Source organism: Prinia subflava, chromosome 8, assembly GCF_021018805.1.
Source record: "Prinia subflava isolate CZ2003 ecotype Zambia chromosome 8, Cam_Psub_1.2, whole genome shotgun sequence".
Taxonomy (NCBI): domain Eukaryota; kingdom Metazoa; phylum Chordata; class Aves; order Passeriformes; family Cisticolidae; genus Prinia; species Prinia subflava.
In genome coordinates this window covers 25,843,602-25,870,188 of record NC_086254.1, presented here as the reverse complement: position 1 = coordinate 25,870,188, position 26,587 = coordinate 25,843,602, and the positions used below count along the sequence as shown (strand labels likewise).

General features: G+C 43.6%; 2 protein-coding genes and 1 long non-coding RNA gene across 5 annotated transcripts; 1 reads left to right on the top strand and 2 right to left on the bottom strand.

Annotated features, from left to right (window-relative positions):
• Positions 1–3,346: 3,346 nt before the first annotated feature.
• Positions 3,347–17,135, bottom strand: CDH26 (cadherin 26). Of its 2 annotated transcripts, XM_063404266.1 has the most exons (16): positions 16,971–17,135; positions 15,113–15,190; positions 14,906–15,028; positions 14,329–14,490; positions 13,187–13,334; positions 12,395–12,561; positions 12,107–12,235; positions 10,816–11,001; positions 10,337–10,605; positions 10,068–10,210; positions 9,600–9,833; positions 8,906–9,130; positions 8,211–8,335; positions 7,734–7,808; positions 7,378–7,461; positions 3,347–6,737 (listed from the first exon to the last, which is right to left on the bottom strand). In XM_063404266.1, exons 1-16 carry the CDS (start codon positions 17,133–17,135, stop codon positions 6,546–6,548), a joined length of 2,505 nt encoding a protein of 834 aa, XP_063260336.1. In that variant the 3' UTR covers positions 3,347–6,545. The 2 variants fall into 2 exon arrangements, with proteins under 2 accessions (XP_063260336.1, XP_063260337.1); XM_063404267.1 differs by lacking the exon at positions 15,113–15,190.
• Positions 15,122–19,370, top strand: LOC134554014 (uncharacterized). Its single transcript, XR_010081187.1, has 2 exons — positions 15,122–15,193; positions 16,977–19,370. It is a non-coding gene; the product is annotated as an uncharacterized LOC134554014 (long non-coding RNA).
• On the bottom strand, positions 18,611–25,868 carry FAM217B (family with sequence similarity 217 member B). 2 transcript variants are annotated; one of them, XM_063404269.1, is made up of 4 exons: positions 25,731–25,868; positions 24,476–24,581; positions 24,305–24,390; positions 18,611–23,912 (listed from the first exon to the last, which is right to left on the bottom strand). In XM_063404269.1, the coding sequence occupies exons 1-4, from the start codon at positions 25,748–25,750 to the stop codon at positions 22,433–22,435; spliced, it is 1,692 nt and encodes a 563-aa protein (XP_063260339.1). In that variant the 5' UTR covers positions 25,751–25,868; the 3' UTR covers positions 18,611–22,432. The 2 variants fall into 2 exon arrangements, with proteins under 2 accessions (XP_063260339.1, XP_063260338.1); XM_063404268.1 differs by having other exon boundaries at positions 25,726–25,854.
• Positions 25,869–26,587: the final 719 nt, after the last annotated feature.

The window sequence follows — 26,587 nt, the reverse complement described above, 5'->3', positions numbered from 1 at the left end:
ATTAGAGCTGTGGTGCTTGCCTTGGCAGCTGTTTACAAACCCTCCTGCAGGACTGAGCTGATTTGTAAGAACTCCTCCAACTCAGCTCTTGCCCTTTTGTGAGGGGAGGTTTCAACTGTGACATTCTGTGACACCTGGAAAATGCCTAAGGGAGAAAAAACAAAAAGAAAAGTGAGTGCAGAGTGTGTGGAGATCACTTTCAGCATCTGCATATTCAGGGTTTGACCCCAGGCCCGAGGAAGGGTTTCTTGTTTAATTGCATTTCTCTGTGGTTTCACTTCTGGACAATGAGCTCAGCGTGACAGGCAGCGGATTTCAGGCTGGGAATTTCACACTAACCCCAAGTACATTTACATCACCAGGAGCTGCAGTTTGACACTATCAATGTCTCCCTGAGCCACGAATTAGGCATTTTGAAACACTGAATGGAGAGAGGGAAACTGATCTCCAATTTTTGTTTCTTTTTTGAAGTATCCCTTCTGTTTAGGGGATTGATAGGCTTGAATAGTGAAAATATTTGTCAGAATATGTAAAATGCTCATATAGAAAGATACATATTGAAGGCCAGAGGCAAACATTAATTCCTTCTCTGTGCTTGAAAGTGTTCATTTGCTGGTTTAAATGGATTCTACCATGTCCTCTATACTTTCAGAAATTCTTTGAATAAAACCCTTAGGAAAAGCAACCAGGATGGAATGAAGTAGGCAGAGGAATGCAGATATATTTCTTATCAGTCATTGCTGCTGTCTCTTCTTCATAAAAAAGCAGTGGACAAATAGAAAGTTTTCTATATAAAGGACATAGCTTAAGGGAAAAAATCAGAATATCTGCTTAAGATTTTCATGTTGGCCTCACATCCCTTTTCCTCAGTGCTGCTCTATGGCTGTTAAGTGACCCTTTCCTTGTGTGATGTTATGAGGAAAGGGCTTTTTCTTTAGAAAAAAACCTCCTCTCCACTGACCATATCAAAATATACATTTTGTAAGTAGATTTGTTTTCAAATGGGGTATCAATAATCCTTCCTTGGTTTAACTCCTTGGTATTGAGAGGTCGATATCTGGCCTACTTATGCCATCTCCTGGGTAATTACAGAACTGTCTCTACACAGGGAAAGCCTCTATCAAGCAGCAATAATAATAATCAGTGCCTTGAAATAATTTGCTAAATGAATCGCTGAAGTTTATTTTTCTTATTTTATAGAATTTAGAAAAATTCAAAAACTACTGAATTATTCCTATCATATTCAACTATTATAAATAAATAGTAGCTTGTGCCAAAAAGATCTTTGTAACTGCAGTCCCCACAAAACTGATATATTTAGTGAAGATTTTATGTTTTATCAAAAAAACCCACACTTTTTTGTACTGATATTTTACTAATGGGAGCTCCATTTTCTCAAAAGACTGGGGTTTAATCTCTTGGGGATGGTCAGAAAGAAGAAACAGATGTTAACTGTGTCACAAAATATCTTGGAGATAACTGTGCTGTGGGACACTCCATTTCTGATGCAAGTAGTGGAAGAGCCTACAAAGAGCAGATGATGTTGTATGAGCTTCTGGAAAATTTAGCTCTGCTGTTCTATTCATTCATTTCATCACTCCTGCCAAGTCTCACATTGGGTATTTACACCTGTCTAGGGGACAGGGGGAAAGGCTGAAGGGCCTTCATTGTCTTCTGGAGCCTCATTTTGCTTCATTTTCCATAGAATGGAATGGTTTTCTTGCAAACTGGGTTTTACTGCAGCATCCTCAGTGGGAGAGGTGGCACAGGGAGAGCAGAGGAAATGCTGGGATTTATCCTTCAGAGTAAAAAATACTTTGTGAATCTGAGCTTCAGTTCACACCTCACGGAGTAACTGGGAATAGCTGATTCCTACCACAGGTGTTAAGGAAAACAAAGTGGGCATCTGAAATACCAAATATTCACACTTTTCCAGTGCCTTCTATATTTTTTTGAGAAATGCCCGGTTCTAAGAACTGAGCATTCAGGATAGAATTCAGTAATTACAGTAGACATTGAGAGTTGTGCTATTCCAGGCATTAAGGAGGGGTCCTGGGCAGGCCCAGGTCAGTGGGATGTGTTTCTCCAGCAGGAGCAGATGTTTCCATTGTGAAAGCTCCTCAGAACTTTTGAAAAATATGAAATAATGGGAGGGGATGCTCAGCACCTGCTTGGCTGTGCTTTCCATGTGCCCTCCCTCAGCTTTCCCCAGTCACCAGTTTTCTGTCCAAGTGCTATTACAGGCTGAAAAGGAAAGCCATTGTAAAGCCATGAATCTCTCACTTTTCTCAGCTGGCAGCATCAGCACATGTTAAAAAAGGAAAAGCTCATTTTCAGGTTCTTTGGAGGTGATCATGGCCTTTGAACTCAGCTGGGAAACTTTGCCACCACCACTCCTGCTACCACGTCTGCTCTCTGCTTGCTCTCAGAAAACCTTGAGAGAAGCCTCCCCCTTGGTCTGTGGGGTTATTTTAAACACTAATCCAACACTCTGCTACTAAGTGTTTAATTATTAGGATTGTGAAATACAACAACACCTACGGCATTAATAGACGGAACTAATTACAACCCTCTCAGCGTGTGGTTTCCCCTTCACTTATAAAATCTCTTGTCATTTATCTGCCCTTTAAGTGACTTCTCGTAACACCTTAATCAGGACAAATGGATCTTTCAGAGGGAAGAAAATGACCCCAAACTGGCACAGAAAGATTTGATTAAAACTCACACTCCTTCTGTGGCAGCCCAAAGATCCCAGGGGATCCCATTGCTCAGCAGAGTAGAGGAAATAGCAGACAGGGAAAAGCTTCTTTCAGTCTGAGACAAAACGACTTTATCTGTGATGTGCTGACATCCCCTCTCTGTAGGGCCAGCCCATGATCAGTGTCTCTTGTTTCCTTTAAAACTCAGTGTCAGAACTTTGGTTCCAGCGTGATTAATTTCCCCTTTACTGATTGTGTGTCATTTGCTCTAAAGTAAGATCTTTATAAACGAGGCAAAACAAAGAGAGAGATGAAGATTGTGCCGAGATAAACATTTGTGCTGCTGGGACTCCCACTGGCTTGGGCACAGCGGGGGCCAGAAGTAATGGGGGTTTGCAGGAGTCCTGATTAGAGCTCTCACTGTGAACAGGTAATTGAAACACTACAGCAGAGGGAAAACAGCAAGCCATGGAGGGGCTTGGTTCAGAGCAGAGGCAAAGGCTGCACACACTCCCTGTGCCAGCGGGAATGAGCCAAGCCTGGCCATGGGTAACACACAGCAGACCCACAGCCCTCTGACCAAGAGAAATTCAGAATGTGTGGGGATAAACACATGTGTAGAGCTTTGTCAGACTTTTTGTGAAAATGTTTATTTGCTTTTCTTCATGGTAAAGACTACATGAAAGAAGATTTCCAACTTAAAACTTGTTTTCCCCAAGTCAGGAAAAAGGACAACAAAGCCTGGCACTACTTTTGGGGAGTTCCTCTAACTGTTCCAACTCCTCTAGTGAGGAGTGGTTTAATTGAATCATTCTTTACAAAAAACCGCGAATATCAGTGATGGAGGAGGGTGGAGACTCATGAGTAGGATGCTGGAAATTTTGCACTGAGCTGTATTTGATGGCTGCACAGAGAGCACCCGGGGCTGCTCCTGGGGCACTGCTCGAGTTCCCTGCCTGGCCTGGGGATAGAGAGCACAGGCAGAGGGGCCCTGGGGAGAATCGTGGCACCTGCTGCTCTAAAGGTCAAATCCACAAATGTTTGCAGTGAGCAGTGCAGGGATGGCGTGTGCATCCAGCATCACCCTCCAGAGCAGCTCTGGAGCTCCCTGGGGATGGAGGGGGCACAGAGGGCTCTGCCTCACACCCCTGTGCTGGATCCATCACCAACAAGGGACAGAGCGAGAGACATTCCATGAGTTTTCATTTCATCATCAGTCCCAGCAAAGGTGGAGACATAAAAGATGGTAAATCTCACACCATAACAACAGAAGGCAAAGTTCTCTTTGTTACAAGGCCTTTTAAAAAGTTTTTTAGCCAACAGGCTAATGCTAAAAGCTTTCAGGCATCCTGTGTTGGCAATAGGATTCATAACAGCTTTCAGCAGTTTGAGTGGTTATTTGGGTGTTTGTACCAGGTTTTGTCATTCCTACATAAAAGTATCCAGTGATCATTAACAGGGGTTCAAGTGTCAAATCAGTAGATTGCATCAAAAAGATCTTTGCATCTGCAGTCGCCGTAATACTGATATATTTAGTGATGATTTCATGTTTTACAAAAACCCCCTTTTTTGTACTGATACTTTGCTAATGGGAGCTCCACCCAATTACTGACTGCAAATGCTTAGTGAGAAAAAAAAAGAGGAATATTTTTGGCCAGGTAGTTGCATAAATGACAGGGCTTGGTGGGAATGATGAATATAATGATACTTCAGTTATTACAGTGACAAAAAGGGACTCTGAATATCTACATCTATTCTACAAGCCTCATTTTGATTACAGGAGCTGACTTAGAATTGCTGTGCACCTGTCCCTTATCTGTAAAATGAAGGTTTTCATTATTTGCTGCTTCCATCACTGTTTGCTCCCAGGCTGTACAGATTTTGTACTGCTTTGATATGACCACAGCAGAGCACATTTCCCTCAGGTCTGTTCAAAAGGAATGGGCTAAAAGCTGCTGCAAAGGTCAACATCGTTGGTGGAAGGCAAGATGCTCGTGCAGCACCATCGAAAAGTGCCACTCCTCAGTTTGCCACAGCTCTCTGTGTGACTGGGGTCAACAGAGCAGCTCCCTCAGCCGAAATTCCTGCTCTTTAAAGTGCAAACATTGCAGCTTTATCTCCCAGTGGTGCTGGGAAGCTGTATCAGCTTAGTGCCTGCAAGTCTTCCAATCCCTGAAGAAGCTGAAATACTGAATGTTACCACCTGTGTGTGCAATTGTGAGAGCCTCCAGGGACATTCTCATTTCCCAAGAAACAGGGTTTCATTAAAACACTTTTTTTGTGCCATGCAAGAGAGAACTTTACCAACATTAGCAGCCGTGGGTCTGATCCCACCTCATGTTTGGGTGACTGCTCCAAACCCACCATGAGTTTTACACCAGCAATAAACACACAGAACATTTCCATGATTGTTTTCAGCCTGGCGTAATTTTCAGAAGAAACAGCAAAACAGAGCACAACTCTAATCTCACCAATATGGTTATCATCTGCAATAAAAATGTCACCTCAGGTATTAGCAGTGCTGCTAAATCACTGGCCTGGCTTGAAGCCTTCCATCTGGAGTTACAAATTAAGGACAGTTTATCACAGGAGTGATTTATTGTGTAAACAGATCTTGCTGCTGGCATTTAGGAGGACGTGGCTGCCTGCCACTCAGCCAAATTCTTTTATCACACTTGACTGAAGTTTCCAGCCTTGAATTATTAGTTAATAATATCCGAGCGAAAGCATAATTTATTGTTTAAGTAAACTTTGAAACACAAAAACAGTGTCTTAGCTCCCAGACTTAGTTCTTGCCTCAGGCGAAGTATTTTTCTTTCAGCACAAAATTGTACTAGAACAGGAGTAAGATTTGTAACTAATTCCAACACTTCCTGCATGTGTAACTTACCTAATGACAGAACACAAACTCCTGAGCTGTTCTTTCCTCATTTCTGTATTGGAAGACTTCATGCCATAACTGAGCAGAGATCAATCACACTCAGACATGTCCAAACCTCAAAATTTAAAAGTAACACATCTGTGGTTTCCTGACAGAGAAATTTGATACCATCCCTTTTTTATCATTTCATCTGTTTTATCAGCAGTGCTTGAGGAAACCCACGAGTTTCCCTCTCAGAGGCACTTGTGGCTAATTCAGAGCAGGAAGTTATTTCATTGAAAGGAATAACCTTGCCTGACAACAATTTCTTAGCATTTGGGGTGTTATTTACAGCAGTGCCATGATACCAACAGCCAGCAGATGCCAGCAGACACACGAGCACCAGAAGTGCTCCTTTCACGCTCAAGGAGGGATGGTGCAGAGCTGTCCCAGATGTGTGAACCCAGAGGAAAAGTGAACTTTCTCTTCCATGTTTCATTGTCATATATAAAGGATATAAAATATGGCACTGTACTAAACTTAATCTTGGATTTAACAGGATTTTTATACTGGAGGAAGGAGTACGCACTGCTCTAGCAGGTAACTGCCCTCTCTCTTTAAAACTGACTTATTTCCATATGGAGCTCTGCCTGGAATTTCAGGCCTAGTTGATGTAGATTTTTTTCCCTTTGCATACCAAATTGAGAATCCTTAATTATCAGGTCTTCTGTTTGTGTCAGTGTGCACAAATAAACCAAAATCCCCTCACCACCTCTGCACTGTGGACCCTCAAGACACACCAGGGTTTTGGTTGCCCATGTAAAACAGTGCAGGGAGGAAGAATGAAAAGCCAGGTGCTCATGCTGCAAACACTGCAATGCCTTCCAGTACAGATGGTCCTTTTCTCCTGAAATTGTCACTGCTCCTGCCAGAAGCCTTTGCAGCACCATGGTCACAGCCTTCCGACATGAACTGAGGGATGGAGATCACTTCTGACAGATCTCCTCCAGAGCAGAAAACATTGGTCCCAGAGTGTTCAAAAAATCATCAGGGATGTGCTCACTGCTGATGGAGATGGAGCAGGGGGAGCTGCTGGGCTCTGGTTCTCCTTCCTCAGTGTATCTGCAAGGTTCACAGATGTCCCCGTAATCCTCCAGTGTGCTTTGGTAAAACACTTTCTAAAGAGGGGAAGAAACAATGCAGGTCAGCACAAAAGCTCCTGCTGCCCTTTTGAAAATTAAAGGAAATTATGGCAAACAAATTAGGCAGGAATTTACAGGGAAGAAGACGAGTCTTTATCTGACAAGGAGAGGTTGTGCAGGAAGTGTCAGCTGTGTAAGTTCCAGAGTCTGAACTTTGCCCAGGGTACAAGTGGGGCAGGAAAGGGCATTTGATCTGTCCTGGACCAGAGAGTTGGCAAGTGACCTTGCCAGGCAGGGCCTGCAGTCTGGCCAAGGAGGGCAAAGGACAGGACTGCAAACATGCAAGGTCAGACAGGGCAAGGCAAGAGGAACTTGAATTTCCCTGGCAGCACAGAAGGGCAAGAGCAGGTGTCAAAACTTTAACCCTGCTCAGGCACGGAAAGCATTTCAGCCCCACTTCTCCAACCTGAAGGACAATTCAGTCAAGGAAAAAAAAAGGTATTTTCAACAAGGTCTTGAATGTTTTCCCATCAAATATATCCCTTGTTTTCAATTGCAGCGCTTCTGAGATGTGGGCTCAGAGCAGCTGGAGCCAGAGCAGCTGTCCAGTGCTGCAAGCCCTTTCTCCTGTGCTCACAGAACATGACAGAGGAGGAGTTCAATGCTCATTTCTCACCTGAGCCAGTGTCCTGTCCACTGTCCGTATGAAGCAATCCAGCTGTCTTGCTTGGGATGTCTTGTAGCCAGTGACACAGCCATTCTGGGAGACAGACACTCTATCTCAGGTGTGACCAGCATAAAGCCACCTTCTAACATTTCTTTCACTCACCAGTAACTCCAATTATCCTTTTCTCTGTTACATCCATTTCTTTTGTGCTGCCTTCTCCAGTCACTCCAACAAGTGACAATTATTTTCTAATCAAATGATATTGCATTATTCTTCCTACTGTCATTAACACCACACCTAATTCTCGGGATACCACTTCCCTTGGTATAAAAAAAGGACATTTTCATCAAGAACCAGGCACTTACCTCGGCCATCACTCCTTTTCCAGCCTCCCCAGACACAGGTGTTAGGGTAGCACTGTGTGTAATATCCAGCCCAGCCTGCACACGGGGAGAGGGATGGTGTTAATAAGGAACTGAGCTGAGTGTGAAGGATCACACCTCTGCAGACTGTTCCATTTTCCACTCTCATCTGCTCCCTCGTTGCACACACCGGGCTGTGTGTGTGGTAGAGTGACAGGAGAGGCTGTGCCTCCTCACCTCTTGCACTCACCAGCAGGATGAGGCACCTGGGAAGGTCCTGCCTTTACTGAGAAAGGGTAGGGTGGTAACAGTCTGTCACCAGAGTGGGATTATCCAGCAGAGCACAGCTCCCCAGATGTGCTTAGTGGCAGATTTTGCTCAGTACCAAAACCAGAGGAAACCTAATTTAAGAGATGATCAGCAGCACATTCAGCCACACAGCACTGGTGGGGTAGTGTGGATATATGCTGTCACACTCACCTCAGAAAAAGAACTCCTGCTCTCTTCATTGTAGTTGATTAAAGTCTGTTCACCTTCCTGGGGTGGAGCAATGGCTTTGCTTTTAGCCCCTGACCTGTAACACTGGCACAGCAGGATGCTGGAGACTGTAAAGGAGAAAGGGAAAGGTGGAATGGGCACTGGGAATAGAAGGGTTGGGCTCAGCACTGTGAGAGGAGAGGATCCCAGCCCACTCCCAAAGGAGCTCCCTTGGGAAGCCCCAGCAATGCAGGAATTCTGGGTTGGAGTGGTGAGACTGAGCAGGCAGACAGAACAGACCCTGCACAGGTAACCAGAGGAGCAGTGCTCAAATAATCTATCAGTTTTTCTTCAGATAAGGAGTCACCAGTTCTTCTCTCCAGCATTAAACAACATGAGCTTGCACAAAGCAACCAGCTCTAGAACAAGTTTAACCTCCAGGGGACAATTTCACCACTTTCAGTTTGCCAGGACACCGAAAATGTCAGAAAAGTCAAGTATTAAATTGTACTCAATGCAAATAAAAACGCTTGCTATGTTGTACTAGAGTTTAGCTTAATGACAATTTACATTTGCCAGTCATACTCTAGATGCAAAACAATCATGATTTTAGTAGACTGAGCTCAAGATCCAATTGCAACGAGACCCAGTGGTGAGATGACAGAGAACCTGCATGTCTGACTTAGGAGGTTGCTTACCCAGCAGCAAGAAGAAAGTCATCAGTATGATCACAATGGCACCACTTCCAAGTCCCACTGCTGCTTGAACTGAGGAATATTTACACGTGTGTCCATCTGGGCAAAGGCAGAGCCTGATGTGCTGGTTCTGCCTTGTGGAAAATCCTTGCTTGTCCTGAATAATGATGGGCACCAAGTAGCTGCCTTGTGGGAGGCTTCTTAACATCACAAGTTCAACTGACTGCCCTAAAAAGACAAGCAAATCATTTCAAGACTCACAGAAAGAAGTCCAATATTGTACAGTCCCTTGTGTTGATAAAGGAAACTCATTTGCACCCCAGTCTCAAAGAGTTTTTCCAGCCTTAATGAACCATAGTAAATAGGACTAAATTACATCCCACTTCACCAGCTCTCCAAGCCTCCTGGGCAGAGATCTGTCTCAGCCTGGCTGCACAGCTCCCTGATAACCTCTGGAACTCCTTGGGTAGTTAATCAGGTGAAGAAGTGGTTCCTCAGCTGTTTTATCCCCCTTTCTGCAGTTTGAGCACATTTCTGCTGGTCCTGTCCCCAGCAGAGATGAAGAGCAATGTCACTTTTCAGAAATTGCTATAACTCCATATTTTGAAGGCTCTTCTTCAGTAACAAACCATAAAGGTAAGAGAGAGTGAAATAACCAGAGGGGAATAAACTCGGGAAGAACATGAAAAGAACTCACCAAAGTTCCTTCCTAATGTCCAGTTATGCTTCACATCTTCAGAGCCCTCAGCCAGCTCAAATGTCAATGGCCCTGAATGTGGATGGGCCAGAGCAGACTTGGCTGCTATAATGAGAGGTGTCCCTTCCTTTTTGTGGCACACCTCTAAAGCAGGAGCCACCAGTGCTGGCATATGATCATGAATGTCAGACAAGTAAAGCAGGATGGTGCCAGTACCAGTCTGTGGTGGCTTGCCTGGGTAGGAAACAGAAAAATACTCACAACTGGGCATTGACAAACGCCAGCCCAGTGGCAGGATCTGTCTGGTTCATCCTACCAGTCACACACAGCACAAGTTATAAACATTAGGGGGTTTTATCATCCATTAACCATTTAGATCCTTAGCCTTGCTATCTTTTTATGTTCAATATACACCTCATTTCACAGTCTTGAATTCACTGCTTCAATATTCTCTTGCTGGCTTCTTACCATGATCAGTAGCATGAACAATAATGGTGTACAGGCTGTTGTTCAAAAAGGGGGATTCCTGGTCAAATTCTTTCGCCACAGTAAGAACACCAGAGTTCTCATCCACACTCAGCCAACCATCTGGGTCATGGGCTAGTTCATATCTGAAAAGGAAAGGGGAAAATTACAAGGTATTATTTTAAATGGATTTTGGTGCCAAACTACACTTGCAATCCTCTTAATATTCCTAAGCTATTTCTTATTCTAGGAGTTGGAACATCACCACTTACTTTATCTTATTTGGCACAGCATCTGGATATGTGGCAGGATACTTTCTAAACACCCTCCCAGGCTTCATTGAATCTTCCTTTTGGACAGTAAGTACAGGAGGATGAAACTTTGGAACACGTTGTGACTGTAAGACCTTGATGTTCACGGCTGTGTTCGTGGATTCCAGGTCTGAGATCACCACAATGCCATTTGTGCACCAGAAGAAAGGTTCTTCATTTGCCACAGAAATGACGAGTCTCATCTCAGAGTCACCTTCATAGCTGAGAGGCTGAAAACCCCAGACAAAAGCAGTTTAATTAGCAGATATGCCCTTTTAGCAGTTTATTAGCAGTTAATTAGCAGTTATGACCTTTATTTTGGCAGTCACGCCTGTTACTTGGAACACAAGTGAGATGAGCTCACCCAGCTCAGCTGACCCTGAATGTCACAGAGAGGACAGGTGACACAGGGCTCAGCTTATCTGCTATTGCCTCCTCACCTTGATAACACTCAAAATGCCTTCATTTGTGGCTGGATCTGTCTCGATGGTGAACTGCTCCTTCTCGTTTCCCTTTGTTATTTTGTATTTTGCTCTCCATGCTGGAGTGTGGGGAGAGTCTTTATCTTCCACTTGGAGCCTTAACACAGCTGGATGTTCTTCCCCTGCTGAAATCTGCAGAGGGTACTGGGAAGGAAAAGGAAGGAAATAAGGATCTTATCTATCCATCTATCTATCTATCTGTTTGTCTATCTATCTATTTTAATCTTTTCACAATGGCTTAAGTTTTTGTTGGTGCAATGTAGCCACCAGCTTGCCTAATTAGCACTCCATGGACAGACAGAGAAATGCCAATTAAATCACCTAAGGAGTGATGAGGTAGCAAGAATACCTAATTTGTTTGTCTTTATTTCTTATAATGAACTGGTCACTGGGTGACAGCTGAAAATTCAGACTCTTGCCTTCTAATATGCAAACATCACTGTCCTTGCATCATGACTTTTTAAAATGCAACAAGGATGATGCTCGGAGAGAGGGAACAAATCATAGCTCTGAGAAGGGTCAGAATTTGACCAGATAGGAGTTGATGACAAAGCTCAGGCTTCTTGTGTAAAGCAGTTTTTGCAGGTGATATGACATTATTCCCTCAGGTCTTTCAAACATCGGGTAGGAGACACTGGTGAAGGTGTTTGTTTTTGTAGGTGACGTCATACACACTGTTGTAACCCTATTGTATCTCTTTATAACCTCAAATATTTACACAGACTAGCACCTGACATGACTCAGCACTCTGAATGCATGTGCTGGGTTTGGCTGGGATGGTTTGTTTTGCTGGATTGTAAAATAAAGAGCAGATTGTAATCATAGAGTGGTTTGAGTTGGAAGGGACCATAAAGGTCCCCTAGTTCCAACTCTTGCCATGAGCAGGGACACCTCTCACGAGACCAGGAGGTTCAGAGCCCAGCCCAACCTGACCTGGAACCCTTCCAGGAGTGGAACATCCACCACTTCCCTGGGCAGTCAGCACCTCAGCTGCTCAGAGGTCACAATAATCTGGGCTGTCAACTTCCTTATGCTTCCAGTGACACAAAAACCTTCCGGTGATGTACACAGAAAATTAACAAAGTTTAGCGCTTTAGAAGATATTTTGTCTGGCAGATCTCATTTGCACAGGTTTTGCCCTGATTCTGCAGGGGTCTGAGGGTTCCCATTTCCACTGCTGAGTGCATTCAGCAGCTGGGAGGACCCAGCTGTACTTGGAAAGGCTCAGTGGAGTAATGTTTTCCCTTACATTGTCACTGGTAAATACAGGGAGGTGGTTGTTTGCATCTTCAACAGCGACAGTCACTGTTGCAGTAGATGAGAGCTGGGGGCTTCCGTGGTCACTGGCTTTAATCAGAAGGCTGAAAGAGTTGGCAATCTGAAAAACAGAAACAAGGAAGCTCCTGAAACTTAGCTGAGAAGCAGTTCCCACATTTTGTCAGCCATAGCTGGATGTGAGGCTCTCCTTCCCCTTGTACCTGGTAACTGTGAACATGCATCATGCATTAATGATGAGAAGATGCTGAATATACATCACCTGACAATCCAGGCATCCTGACAGGAATATTGAACCTGTGGCCGGATCAATGCTGAAGGTGAGCCCATCTGGAGAGGGCACTTGCACATGTATAGAATAGGAGACCTGTGAGTTCACAGTGCCCCCCTCGTCCTTGTCCAGGGCTGTGACTCGAATAACTGGCTCATCTAGGACAAAGAATTAATGAGGTGTTAATGGGAGTGTTTCATTTCAGTGTGGAGTTCTCAGACCTGTCTGCAGGCTCTTAAACACACAGCTCCTGAGAAAACCTGCAGCTTCTCCCGTGCCCATGGTTATCCCTGCCCAGACTCTGGCCATGACTTCATTTGGGTGGCAAATCTGCCTAAAGAGCTGTTAGACCACAGAATTACCACACTCCCGGCTTCACTTCACCAAAAACACGCACTGTTTTTTCATGCCAGCTCCTGAGGAGCTGACACCACATGTGTACACTAAAACTGTGTTTCTGAGCAGTGTCTGACCACCCTCTGTGAAGCTGGGTGCACATGCAGCCTCCAGATCCACAGCTGGGATCAGCTGCTACAGTCCTGGCTTGTGGTTGAGAAGAAACATCCTTGAAGCTTTTCCAGAATGTCTCCAATGACAGTCTAATGTTTACTGATTAATCAGACAGAGGTTGAAATGTAGGAAACAGGAAAATGTCCCTAAACTCATGAGTGTTAAGTAGAGAGAGGAACAGATGCAGTAGGAAAGGGATAATAACAATGAAGGGATTAGGACGAGAACAGTCACACACAAACGAGCAGCAATCCTTGTTTGGGTGGCCCTTACCTTTACTGTGGCTCTCTCTTATTGTGGTGCTGTATTCTTCCATGGAAAACTCAGGTGCGTTGTCATTGATATCTTTAACCTTTATCTTGAAAAATATCGAGCGGTCCAACAGCTCACCAGATTCTCTGTTCCCAACATCAAAACGAATCTAAAAGAGCAGCAGCACAGACATCAGGGTGAACTGAACAGCGCCATTTAGATACCAGAACAGAACAAAAAGCCTTCAGTTTTGAAGTTTCTTCAGTCAAATTTGCTTAGCACTGGCTTTCCATCACATGGTTAAGTCATTTTTTCACCTTACAAAAGTAATAAATTTGTAATGGTCATCCTGGGCCTCAAACAGCATTTTTAAAAGTACAGAAAAAAATATTTTTACTGGAAATTGATTATTTGAAATGGCTGCCCAAAAGGCAAGATGTTGCACAGAAAACCACATGGAAAACTGTAATTTGGGTACAGTTAATCCAAAGAGACCCAAATAGAAATCATTACAGAATAAACATAAGGAGACCACGACTGAAAATTTTTTCAGGACGAAAACAAACCCACACTCCCATATTTCATTCATAAACTTGTTATCACATTTCTTTCATTGCACTTCCTGCTTGTGAACACTTTTCTGCTTTTTAAGCAGAAACATATGCTTCCTCTTATGTAAAGTTACAGTAACAGAGCTTTGCAGCTCCCCCAGGATTACCCAGTTTGTGTGACACATGAATATCTGCTCGCATTCTCCTGATTAGGAGGTTGTGTTTACACCTCCGTGCTCTGGCCACTAGAGCTGTGACAGATTTTGAATTTCAGGACAGCCTTTTCAGTTTTTAGGTTATGATCAGGAGTCACCCCAGAACAAAGATCAAAAAGAAGTGTGCAGGTATTTGTGGAAGTTCAGACAAGCCACAGAGATTTATAATGATTAGTGACGTGGAAGTTAATTGGTCTCTGCTGAGCCAATCAATTTATTGGTTATTTATGGCTGCCAGATAAGAAAAGTAATGAAAATACTAATCTAATAATTTCATGCAAGTAATGAAAATTTTATATTATTTAATATTATTATCGGTGTGTCTCTTTCCTGTGAAGCATTTAGAGAACAGTTAACCTTTGCAGACAGCTGCAGGTGCCCTGTCCAGGTGTGTTACCTGGAAATCTGGGGTCCTCTCCCTGTCGATGGAGCGGTGGACGTACACATGGCCATTGGCATCATCTTCTAGGGAAAACAATCCAACCTCTGGGGCCTCATCCACGCCAGGCCCACTGATTAAATACTTCAGTGATGTGTTGTATGATCTATTATTGAACAGCTTGTGGAGAGAGAAGCAGGACAGTGCAACGTGAGCAGGGAAGATGGAACAGAAATGAAAATAATTGAGATCATTTCTCTTTCTGCCTCTCTCCCCTTTGCAGAGGGGCCTGTTTCGGTCTCAACAGCTGCCTGTCTGCAGCACCACTGCACTCCCACCACTCCCACTCCATCACCTTCTTTCCCCTGAGTGTCCTTGCAGCTTCCCCTGGGAAGGACCAGTAAATGCCTCCCACCTCACAGTTCTACCCATCTCTGTGGAAATTGAAAAAGTTAGGATGAGTACGTTTTTCCAAAGTTGCTTTTTGATGCACACTTCTTGCCCTCTGCTCCCTGTGGTATTTTATTGTACAAGCTGAGGTGATGAGTGCCTTGCTGAGCTTCAGGAAGAACTTTTCCTACAAGGTGGTTTGTACCTGTCCAGCATATTTGGGGAATGGTCCTTTGTCCTCCTCTTCAACATCAATGGTGGTGATAATCCAGGCCCTTTTTGTTCTCTTCAGAGGTGCCAGACTGTCTGACTGATAAGAATCCATCCCCTGTTGGATAAAAACAGAGTTTAGTGTCACAGTTTACACAGTTAGCTGCTGTGTATCTGTTATTGTATAATGTTGACTACAAACCTGGAAACTCTTCCTTCTGATGGCTTGCCTTAAACTGAAATTTTCAATTTCATGAGAAAAACTGTCAGCAGCAGTAACCTTGTGAAAAGAAGAAAAGTGATTATGACAAGTGTGGGTCACTAGAAAATCTTGATGTGTTGTCTAGGAGGAATTTGCCTTCAGAGAAACATATTGATCCAGTTTTGACAGTATTGTGTTGAATTGTGTCTAACCCTTAACTGCACAAATATCATCACAAATATCATCCCAAATATCATCCATTTCATTCCAAATGCCACGAGAATGCCATCAGAGCTGTGAGAGCAATTCTTGTGGTCAGGAGATGCCAGACCCCATAAAAATGCTGTGTCCATGCAGATACCAGTCTTTGGTATCACATCTGTGGCTTTTCCTAAATCAAGTATCTCCACTTTTAAATATTCACACATCTCTCTGCTCCTTTAGTGGCTATCTGGTGTTGACAGGACATAAACTGACTTTTGTAAAAAAAGAGTTAAGTCTGGGGAGAATTTCAGAATCTTAGGGGCTCTGTGATGTGACTTGAAGTGCTCTGAACACAGCTGATTTACCAGAAGGTGATTGCTGGACCAAAATTTCTAACTCAGATGAGTAAAATAAATCACTGAGAATGGTGGCTACACCAAAATTGGCACAATTTGCCTTTGCATATAAATGCAAGCTTCCTGCCCAGGCTTCAAACACTGCTTTTTACGGGAAATCTTTCATCTCAAAGGACTATGACAGTGCTCAAATTAAACCATTGCCATTAGCTCACAGGTAACTTGGACACCTTTCTCCTACTTCTCAACAACTTCCTTGGAAATCTTGAGGTTTATTGCAGACAAACATTATTTAATGTTTCTAAAAATGAAACCGATCTCTGCCTGCCCAGACATGACCAAAGGCCTTTACCCTGTCACTTTATTCTGAAGAAACAAAATACTTGTAAAACTGTCATGGTTATAAACTGCTGAGCTATGAATGGGGTCACCAGCAATGCCTTGGGGCTGTAAAGCTGTTTACACCCAGGGAAAAGCTCTGAAAACAGCAAGCAAGGCTGCAAGTGGGCACTTGTGAGTTGTCTTTGTTGGATTTGCTCCAGAGTCAGCCCTGCTGGACCCCCAGAACAGGCTGTGTTCCCCTTTTCTATGTGTAATCATTTTTAATCACTTTAGAGCTTTAACTGTGCATTTTCTGGCTTCCCCACTCTTCTTGTTCCCCTGCACAGCCATGGCTCAGGGTAGAGCTGTCTCTGTTCCAGCCAGAGGCACTGCTGGAAAGGAATAACCCAGTACAGGACCACGAATCCCACAGAAACACTCATGGAAACTCCACTGAATTCCTGGGGGGGTGATGGTGGCGGAGTCACCCCCAGCACCAGCGTGCTCAGCCAGACAGGAGCACTCCAGAATTCCCAGCAGGATGAGCAGAGGGTCCCCAGCCCTGGAAATCTCTTCCCAGACCTGAGCCCAGGAGCTGGGGCAGAGGAGCCACCAGCAGGGACAGTCACAGAGGGGTTAAAGGTGGGAAGGGACCACTGGAGATCGGCTGGTCCAGCCTCCCTGCTCCAGCAGGTCCCCTCAGGAACACTGCTCAGGATTGTGTCCACACGGATTCTGAGTGTCCCCAGGGAAGGAGACCCCACCACCCCTCCAGGCAGCCTGTTCCAGTCCCAGCCACCCACACAGACGTTCTTCTCACGTGCAGGTGGAATGTCCTGCCCATTGCCTCTCATCCTACTGCTCAGCACCCCGAGAAGAGTCTGGCTCCATCCTCCAGCCATGCAGCCAGCCCCCTGCCCACATCCCAGCCCAGCCCACCTGCAGCCACCCCCTGCCCATGTCCCAGCCCAGCCCACCTGCAGCAGCAGCAGGATGAGGAGCAGCTCCCAGGGGCGCAGCAGGACCATGGGGGACCTCAGAAGATGCTGCTGTGGGAGGTGGGAGCATCCAGGTGCAGCAGAGCCAGGTCTGTGGAGCGTTGTGAGATGGCTCCCTGCAGTCCAGGGCTTTGTCGCCAGCATTTCCACCCGGGTCCAGCCCTGTGGGCAGCCCCAGAGGACAAAGTGTATTTCCAGCCCCTCAGACAGAGTGAAAAAACCTGAACTGTTGTTTCTATCAAACTCAGCTGTCTCCAAGCAAAGCTCAGTCCTCCTGTGGTGTTAGGTTGCTTCACTCAGTCCGTACCTGCCACTTCCACACACAATAAATGGGCCACGACTGCAATTTTATTGCTATTTTACAACCGTAAACACGTGTCTTGATTCAAGAGTTCCTTGGAAATGCCATTCCCTAAAAGAGTAAACACTTTAAAAACTTTACTTTCAATGGGAGCTGGGTTTATCTGGGTTTATGCCCAGGAAAGCTGCTTCTCTCTGATTTCAGACTTTGAAACAAGAGACAGTTCTGTCAAAGCCTATTTGAAAGCTGGTGTGTCCTGCTCCACCCAAAGGCCACCAAGCAAGGATGAACTTGTATATCTGGAGTTTAACTTCCCACACAGGGTGAGAAAAATACATTAAACACAAAACTACAACAAGGAAGCAGGAAATTAAAAATTAAGAAACAGAGAGTGGCAGAGAGCAGGGGGAAGGTTCTGGCTTCTGTGAAAACACCTCTCACAGCATTTTCCATTCTCCGGCTTTACTCTTACTGGGCACAAGGTTTATTCTCATTTCAATAATTTGGTATTTTGGAAGCTGTGAAAGGAAGAATTATGGAAGAACTCATCTCCTGTTCAGGTGAGAAGAAAAGCAATAGATTGTGTCAAGTAGGCCACACTCAGGTAGGCAGGAAGGCAGGAGGGATCTTGCAGCACTCACAAATAACAGCAATAGTAAATAGCAGGGCAGGACACAAAGGCTTGGACAGCAGGAAAAACTCAAATAGCAGGAATGTTCTGAATGTAAAAGTGTTGTGTGATACTTCACAATGCAAATTTGTAAAGCTTACTATAAATATTACAAAAATAGCAAAAAAACCCCATTTTTCAGCATGAGAACATAAAAATCTCACTGTCCTCCCTTTATTTGCCTCTGGATCAGCCTCAGCTGAATGCACGGACAAATTTTGTGTGAAATAAATTTATACTCATTGCCCACTGCAGAAAAAAATCCAGTCCTGGTTTTGCTCCATTCCGTACTAAAAAAAAAACAAAAAAAACCCAAAAAAACCCTCCAATTTTCGCTCCAACCGCGTGACTCCATTCCGTACTCCGGCCTAAATCCAGTCCGGATTTTCGCTCCAACCGGGTGACTCCATTCCGTACTCCGGCCAAAATCCGGTCCGGGTTTTCCCGCATGCTGTATCCCGGATGGAATTGCCCGAAAATGAAGGAAAATTCCGGGTTTTATGGAAAATTCCGGGTTTTTATGGCTTCCCTTGGCCAGCAGCAGCCGGGATGTGCTGAACCACCCCCTGCACCCGACACTGCAACAGCAGAATTTTCTCCATGAAAATCCAGTGGTGCCATCTCGAGAAGAAAATACAACTCAGCAACAAGCAGGGCAGTATCTCACTTTTATTGTAGCAAATATACGGTACTTTTGAATGACAAGATCACTTTCCCATGGAATTACTAGGAAAAATATCCACAAAAAGTTCAAATAAATAAGAATACATGAATACCAACATCAAAAGCTGGTCTGCAAATCCTCAGTTAATCAAGTTCAGTCCCTACAGCACGTTTTTCAGTTTATTTTTCAGATGAAAAACCACTAATGCAATGGGAGCGACGAAGGCTCAATACCTTTAAAATAAGGCAAAAAATAGTACATTCTAGGTAATTTCATACTGTAGAAATTTAAAGTATCAGCTCCAAAAAAGAACATACCAGCTGAAAAAACTGTCAAAATTCTCTCTGAATTCTAACAAGATCCTTTAAATAGCAATTACAAAAGTTACCTCAAATAACAATGAGTGAAACACAGAACAAACAGTGACAGGATGAGGGCAGAGCTCAGAGTCTGGAGTCAAACAGGGCAGTTTAGCCTGATGGAATCAGCACAAGCCTCCCTGCAGCATTATCCTGCTGCATCCACCTGAGAACAGCATGGGGAAACATCATTGCCCTCAGCATGAGATGCAAGAAATGCAGAAAAAAGGAGCATGGCAAGAGAAAAACAGTATTGCTTTAAATTTCTTCACGTGATGCACAAAAAATACATTAGCATTACTAAGGAAAATAGTTTATACATATTGGAGTGAAATTCTGTTTCTTCACATCTTCTAACAGGGTCATTTCACTGAGCTGTTCAAAGTTTACACTCATGTGATTGAAGCAGAGTCTGGCTGTTTGTTTAAAATACAACCTGAGCAGATTTGTTCTGTACTGCAGAACACTAAACCTTTACATTCTCTAGCAAAAATAAATAAATCTCTCTGTTTAAATATCTCACATCACAGTAATCTGTTCTTCAAGAAGCATCACCAGTGCTAGGCTTAGATCCACATGATCATATTGCTAAACCTTGAAAAAAAAAGGCAAATAGCCACACAAACACGGTGCTGTGGAAGAATCTTAATAATTAATTTTAAACTGAATGTGTTTGAAGTTTTTCTGCTCTGTTCAGAAGTGACAATATCCAGCGATACAAAATGAAAGAAATATAAACCACAGTCCTCTTCATAAAAGGAGCTCTTTCATCTGCAGGCCTAGAACATGGTGAAGTTAAAATGGAAATGGGATAAACCCCAGCCCCTGCAGGTCTGCTCAGGCCAAGAGATGTTTGTTGAGGCAAATGATTTCAGTTTCTGTGTGTGAACAAAGACAAGGGTGTCAAATAAGTGACAGAAATGAGACTGGTGTGATTATCACGTGGGACAAACTCACTTGGCCAGACCCCACACGGAGCCCAGGGATGAACAAGACTTTTCAGACTTCTTTGAAGTGGCATCACCACCTCCACCTGCTTCACTTTTTCATCTCCAATGACAGACTGGTGTCCATAAGATGACAAATATCACATTAAACTTTCCCACCTCTGTCACCAAATACTTTTCCCAGTGCCAATCACCTTTGCTCTGGTCACAGCTGATAGAAATGGGGTTTATTTATTCTTAAAGAAGAGACCATGCAAGATGTGCCTATATCTACATGCCCTCTTACAACCCAGGAAAGCTTCCATTTAGAAAATTTAGCATCCAGCAATATTCAGTGCTATACAACATGCTAAATTATTTACTGCATCTAACAGAATTTGTTTTAAAAAACTGCTGTTCTGATTATTGCTTGGATCCTGCTCACCTCAGATTTGGTGCTTGTAACAGTGAACTAGAATAGTGCATTAAAATCCTGATCACTGGCAAAGCAGAAAGCAGCTCTCCTATTTTTCACTACTGTTCATGTGAATCAGGAAAACTTGGCTAAGGCAGGCTTGCAGAATTCAGAGCTTGAAATACTAGCACTGGGAGCAGGAACCTTTCATCTATAAAAGCTGAAATACAGGAGGCTGGACCAAAACAAAAGGGTGAAACAGCAGCACTGGGATGTGCTGGTCCTCTGCAGCTGCTGGTGTTGTCCCATCCTGAGTGCCACCACCCCTCTGCCACAGCCCATTCCTCTGCCTTTGAGCATCTCAGACTGAGTTTCACTTGGATTGCATAGAGCTGAATGTACATGCAACTACAATGCACATTAAGTGTGACTTTATAAATACTGATTCAGGAAATGTAATACTGTCTGTTACATTCATTTCCTTTACCAATTCAAAATTTCACATTTGGTCTCCAGTAGACTAGGAAAAAAACCACAAAAATATTTCTTAGACTATTCCTGAGCAATGTTTTTATATACTGTAAAATACTCTATTACTACATTTCTTAATATTCTCACTTTTCAAACTACATACAAATTCATGCTTTGAAATTTTACAAAGCTGAAGATCTGGTAGGCACAATGAAAGATAGAAACAGCTAAGCATCTTAAAACCAAGATGAGCTCACCAAGAGAAGTGCAATTTAGCTATATACATGATGTACTCTTTAGTATTTGCTACTTTTTCGTTTTCTATCAATGCCAAGGACCCAACTTGCAGAAATCTGGTCACCAGACCTCAGCTCACTTCTCACGAAGATTGGGACTGGTGGATGACCAGGATTTTAAAGTGAAAGTAAAAAACATTCTTTAGAATTTCACATTAACAAGATCCTGTCCCTAGCTGCTGTGATTGATTTGAAATTGTAACAGATCAAGTGACACTTGAATATTCTCTGAACTGTCCTTTGTATTCTCCTGTATTTCACAGCCACAAGACAGAAGGCCTAAGGACAGGACCCAATCCTGGTTGTACAATTTCTTTCTGTAGGACATTTCCCCATCTCATCTCTCTAAACCTTAAGAAGCCAAGCTAGACTGGACCATGGGATAAATAAGAGTCCTCTTAGGTCACTAAAAATCCGTATCCTCTGTATCAAAATATATCTTTACTTGAACTTACAACACCCTTTAAATTCTTCCCCTAAGAGTCTGGTTTTTATGTTTTGAGAGGCTACCAGTTCTGAAAACCAGGCCATACAGTCTCTGCTAAAAGTCTTAATTTGAATTACTCAAATACATCCATGTGGAATTTGAAATTTGGTCATTTCCCCTAAATGACAAAAAACATCAAGGCCTACAAAATGAACTTCCAGGAAAGCTGTCTGTAAACACAGTGAAGATTCCAGGGTATAAAAATACACATTCTATTTTCTTAATCTTTCATTATTGAAGCTGTCTGGTCCCTAATACTTTGTCTTAAAAAGAATTCTTTCTGCATTAAAATATTTCAAAACATTATCTCCATTCTTCTTCATCTTCTCACAAAAATAGTATCTATTTCATCAAAAAAAAAATCCAATTCATCATCTTCTGTGAAGAATTAGAGTTGACTTTGCATAGATAACAGGCTCCATTATTTTATAAAATCACCACAATCAAACCTGTCTTACAAAAAGCACATCTGGGAAGGAGAAGGAGCAGGGACCCCATTCCCTCACACCAGCAGGGTAAGTACAAGGAACACTCAGACTTCAGCTGGTGCAGACAGGACATTCTGTACTTACACTTCTCTAAACTTCACACTGTGCTATTGTTATCTTCATCGAGCAATTAAAAATATTTTTAAGGAAAGGCCAATGGAAGACACTTGCCTTCAGGGAAAAAAATTCCTGCTGGCTTAAGGTCAAATCTATAGAAATGAACAGTGCTGACTCAGAACCACGTGTCAGGAACATTTTTCTCAGGATCTTCCTATGAAGAAAAAAACAAAAAAAAGAATCTTGTGCACTGGCCAGATGCTTTCTAGCAGTTAAGAAGCACAAACATTCACTAATGAATTTTCCCTCACTGAAATTTGCGTGGCGTTTGCTTTGTGCCGTTTGTTTTTATTTTCCTGTCCGCTGTTGGTTTTTTAGGAGGAACATAATTGCTGGCATTGCCATTTTTCTTTGGATTTGCACACGTGTATGTTTTTGAGCCTTTGCTGGGAGCAGCGGCACCGTGGAACGCTGAGGTTTGCTTAGGGGGTCTGATGTTACCAACACTTTGGATTTTAGAGCTGCTCTCGGGGGGCTGCAGGCTGAGAAGCTGCTGCTTTGCAGCTGGTTTCTTCCTCAGTTCACCCCTCACATCTCCAGTTTGCCTCTGAGAAGATCCTGCACACCCCATTCTCTCGGGAAGTTTGGGGTGCCCTGGCTGGGAGCGCACCTGGCGAGTGTCCTCGGGCTCTGCCCTGTGACCCAAACAGCTCCTGGGCAGCCTGGGCACACCCTCCTGGGGCCCTGCCTGCCTGCTGGGCACAGGGCTGAGCAAGGCTTTGCCTTTCCCGGGGCTCTTGAGGGCACGGCCGGGGCCGGGGGCGGTCTGGGGCCGGCCTTTGGTGGCCCTGCCCTTCTCGCTCTGCACCGTCTGCATCTGCAGCCACTCCAGCTGCAGCAGGCGCTCCAGAAACTTCTCCAGCGAGCCCGTGGGCTTGGGGCGGAACTCGCTCCTCCCCTCCACGTGGGCAAACACGGCCAGCTGCTTCAAATCCCACGAGTTGAAAGGGGGTGGCAGAAAGTCGGGGTAGTAATACTCGGATTCTTTGAATCCCATTTCAGGGATGTGCTCCAAACAAACCGGGTCGATCTCTTCAGCTCTGAGGATGAGTTCTGGTGGTGTGCAGGGAGAGGGTGGAATGGGAATCCTTTCTGAGTCAGAGAGGTCACTGGCACTGTCATCTTCAGCATCTTCTTTAATAATTTGTACCGATTCAAAATCAAGAAACATTTCACCTACAGATGCTTCTTGCCACTTTGAAGAGCCTGGGCTGGCTTCAGCAACATATTCTTCATGATTCTTTCCCAACTCATCTTTTTTACTGCAATAAAAACGCTGCACTGGGGCATCCTTAGCCCTACAGAAGTTTGCTTGTGTGCTGCCCTTTGTGCCAGGGGGGATCCTGTGCAGGAAGGATTCGTTTTGCCTTCTTTCTGGAGAACTCCTGTGCAGGAAAGATTCATTTTGTCTTCTTTCTGGAGAACTCCTGTGCAGGAAGGATTCATTTTGCCTTCTTTCTGGAGGACTCCTGTGCAGGAAGGATTCATTTTGCCTTCCTTCTGGTGGACTTTTGTGCAGGAAAGATTCATTTTGCCTTCTTTCTGAAGGACTCCTGTGCAGGAAGGATTCATGTTGCCTTCTTTCTGGAGGACTCCTGTGCAGGAAGGATTCATTTTGCCTTCTTTCTGGAGGACTCCTGTGCAGGAAGGATTCATGTTGCCTTCTTTCTGGAGGACTCCTCTTTGGTCCTTGTGCAGTGTGCAGGGAGCTGCAAACACTCGGGATCCTAAAGGAAAGGGAAGTTCATGTCCTGTTAGAATGGTGAATGCCTTTGAACAGCAGCTTGCAAAGGTCTTGCAACCCTTCAAGGACAGGGATCTCCATCACTGAAGCTAAAACTGTCATGGAAGCTGGGTAATGAGGCAAAATCAATAATTGCTGGTAGAGGTAACACTGCCTAATACTGATTTTTTTTTATTATTATTATGGCTTTGCCTCAGAACTCACTAAAGCAGGATAGCAAGTTTCCATTTTGATATCTTAGATTTGCTGCTCTCATAAATGCTGAACTCTGAGCCAGTGAAGTCAAATGCAAAACACAGCAGCTACAATTTCATCCCAAGCATTTTGTATACCACTTTGAAATGACTACAAAGTAAAGAGATAACATAAAATTACCTTTTTGACTGGTTATTGCCATCCATCTGATTCCTTCCCTTCTTAAAAACACTTGGTTGGTGACCATCTTGAGTGTCATGGGAAATCTGAAGGGATATGAAAGTTTTGATGTTATTAAGAAGCTGACTTAGAGCAGGTCCCCTTCTTATGTTAGAAAAGGGGATTATTTACCTTTTCAATGGCACTTGATAGATTTTTGCCCAATCTTCCAGGAGGAGATTTCCCATAAGAAATTGGTTTATTTAGTCCTTTGGTGCTTGGATGGCTTTTTCCATTACTGTAACCACAAAGGATTAAATAGAATATCAGATATAAATAGCAGCATATATGAGTGTCAGAATGGAAGTACAATAAAAACTTTTGAGTGCAACTGAGTTTATTGATTGCAGTTATTCCTGAAGTTCATCAGAACTATGCCATGGCCACTCTTTACTTTTATACCACAAATTCTCTGCTCTATTTTTAGTATTCTTAATGCACAAGTGAGTAATTCTATCAGATGATATAATAATAGAATGTAGTCCTTATATTGAATCCTCTGTCAGAGGATCCCAAAGCTCCTCTGGAGCTAATAAATATTACAGACTAGATATTTAACTACTTATTTTTCTAGTACCTGGTAGGTGCTCCTATTGCAATTTACCACAATTAATTATAAAGTACAATATGAAGGTCACTGCAAGCCAAATTTTGCTTCTCTTTTCCATTTGTATATTCTCAACAAATTTAAAGGATTGCCCCTTTGAAGATAAGGAGTGCAAGTGAACAGGGAGTATAATGTCTCTCCTGGTATTAATACAAATTATTTCACAATGAAGGCATAAAAAACCTCCCTATTTCATATTATAATGGGGTTGTGAAAATATTATTAAGAGAAAAAGCTCATATGACAGCAAAAGGAATGGCATTATTGATCTGGTATGCTGAGATGCTTCCTTAATTAAACCATCTACATTTCTATGTCAGCACACTGAATAAATAAATCACCATATTCTGTATGAATAAGATCAGTGTTTGCTCTACAAACAAGAAATATTACTGATTTCCAAATGGAAAGCTTTAAAATATCATTTCAGAACAGGAATAACCAAACTGTGCTTTCCTGTCTAATCTAGCATTACTGCAGTTCAGTTAAATTGCCAGGCTGTGCATCTTGTTCTCAGTTTTTATGTCAGATTTTGTTTTTAAAAACACATGATTTCACAAATTCAAGAGCTTACAAAAGAATGAAACGAAGTCCTGTGCCTCCAGCACTGCTGCAGTCACCTCTGTGACCTTGTGACCTGCACGATCATCCTGCACAATCATTGCTGGGATCAGGGGAGGGGATGGCAGTGGCAACAGGACAGCCAGGCACTTCATAACTACACCCAGTATGTTGACATTCCAGTAACTATAAAAAGAGAAATTAATTTCCTTACTTTACCATTCCTTTGTGGTTTTCATTGCTGTGGATGTGGCTTTCCTTCTGCTGTGTCTCTCTGTGCAGTAATAAGGGATATTCCTGGATGCCTGGTCCCATTATTCCTCTTCCCAAAGGCTGTCCGCACCTTTACTGTTACATAATCTTCAAACGGCTCCAGTCTCTTGGCTTTGCAAGACACAGGATATCCAATGCAGACATCCCCACGTCCTGGAGATGCTGGCGACAAACAAAATCCTCCCGATGTGATTCTATTTTTAAAGCAGTAAGATAAACATAATCAGCTACCAAACTGTACTGGAAAACAGTCCCCTCCCCCGGCACTCGCTCAGCGGGAAGCAGCATCCTTCAATTTACAATCGCCAATCCATGGCAATACCTGAGGGCAGGGCCCAGGGCTCCCGTGCAGTGTCATGTGCTGGTCCCACCCGCACGGCTCAGCCTGCGCAGCTCCAGGTGCCGCCCGAGCGGGCACAGCCCCACGGGCCGCCTGTCCCTGCTCCCAATTGATGGAGAGCAGATGCTCAACCAACCCCCTGCGCGCTCTGCGAGCTGAGCTGTGCTTTTTGTGCCACAAAACGCGCTCTTCCGATATGCACTTATGCAAATTTTGTACGCAATACTTATTTTTTTTCTTTTTCCGAATCAGATGTCTCATCAGCTCCTGCTAAAAATACTCAGAGCAGGATCCATTGCTTTCTTTTTACTTCCGAGGAACTGCATTCCCGTACCAGGGAACCGCACGGTTCCGGGGGTTTACAATGGTCTGCAAATGTGACAGGTGACAAACAGCTCTCCTGACCCACCTATTACAGCGCTGTTTATGTATTTACGGTCATACTAATGTCCGTATCTATTTA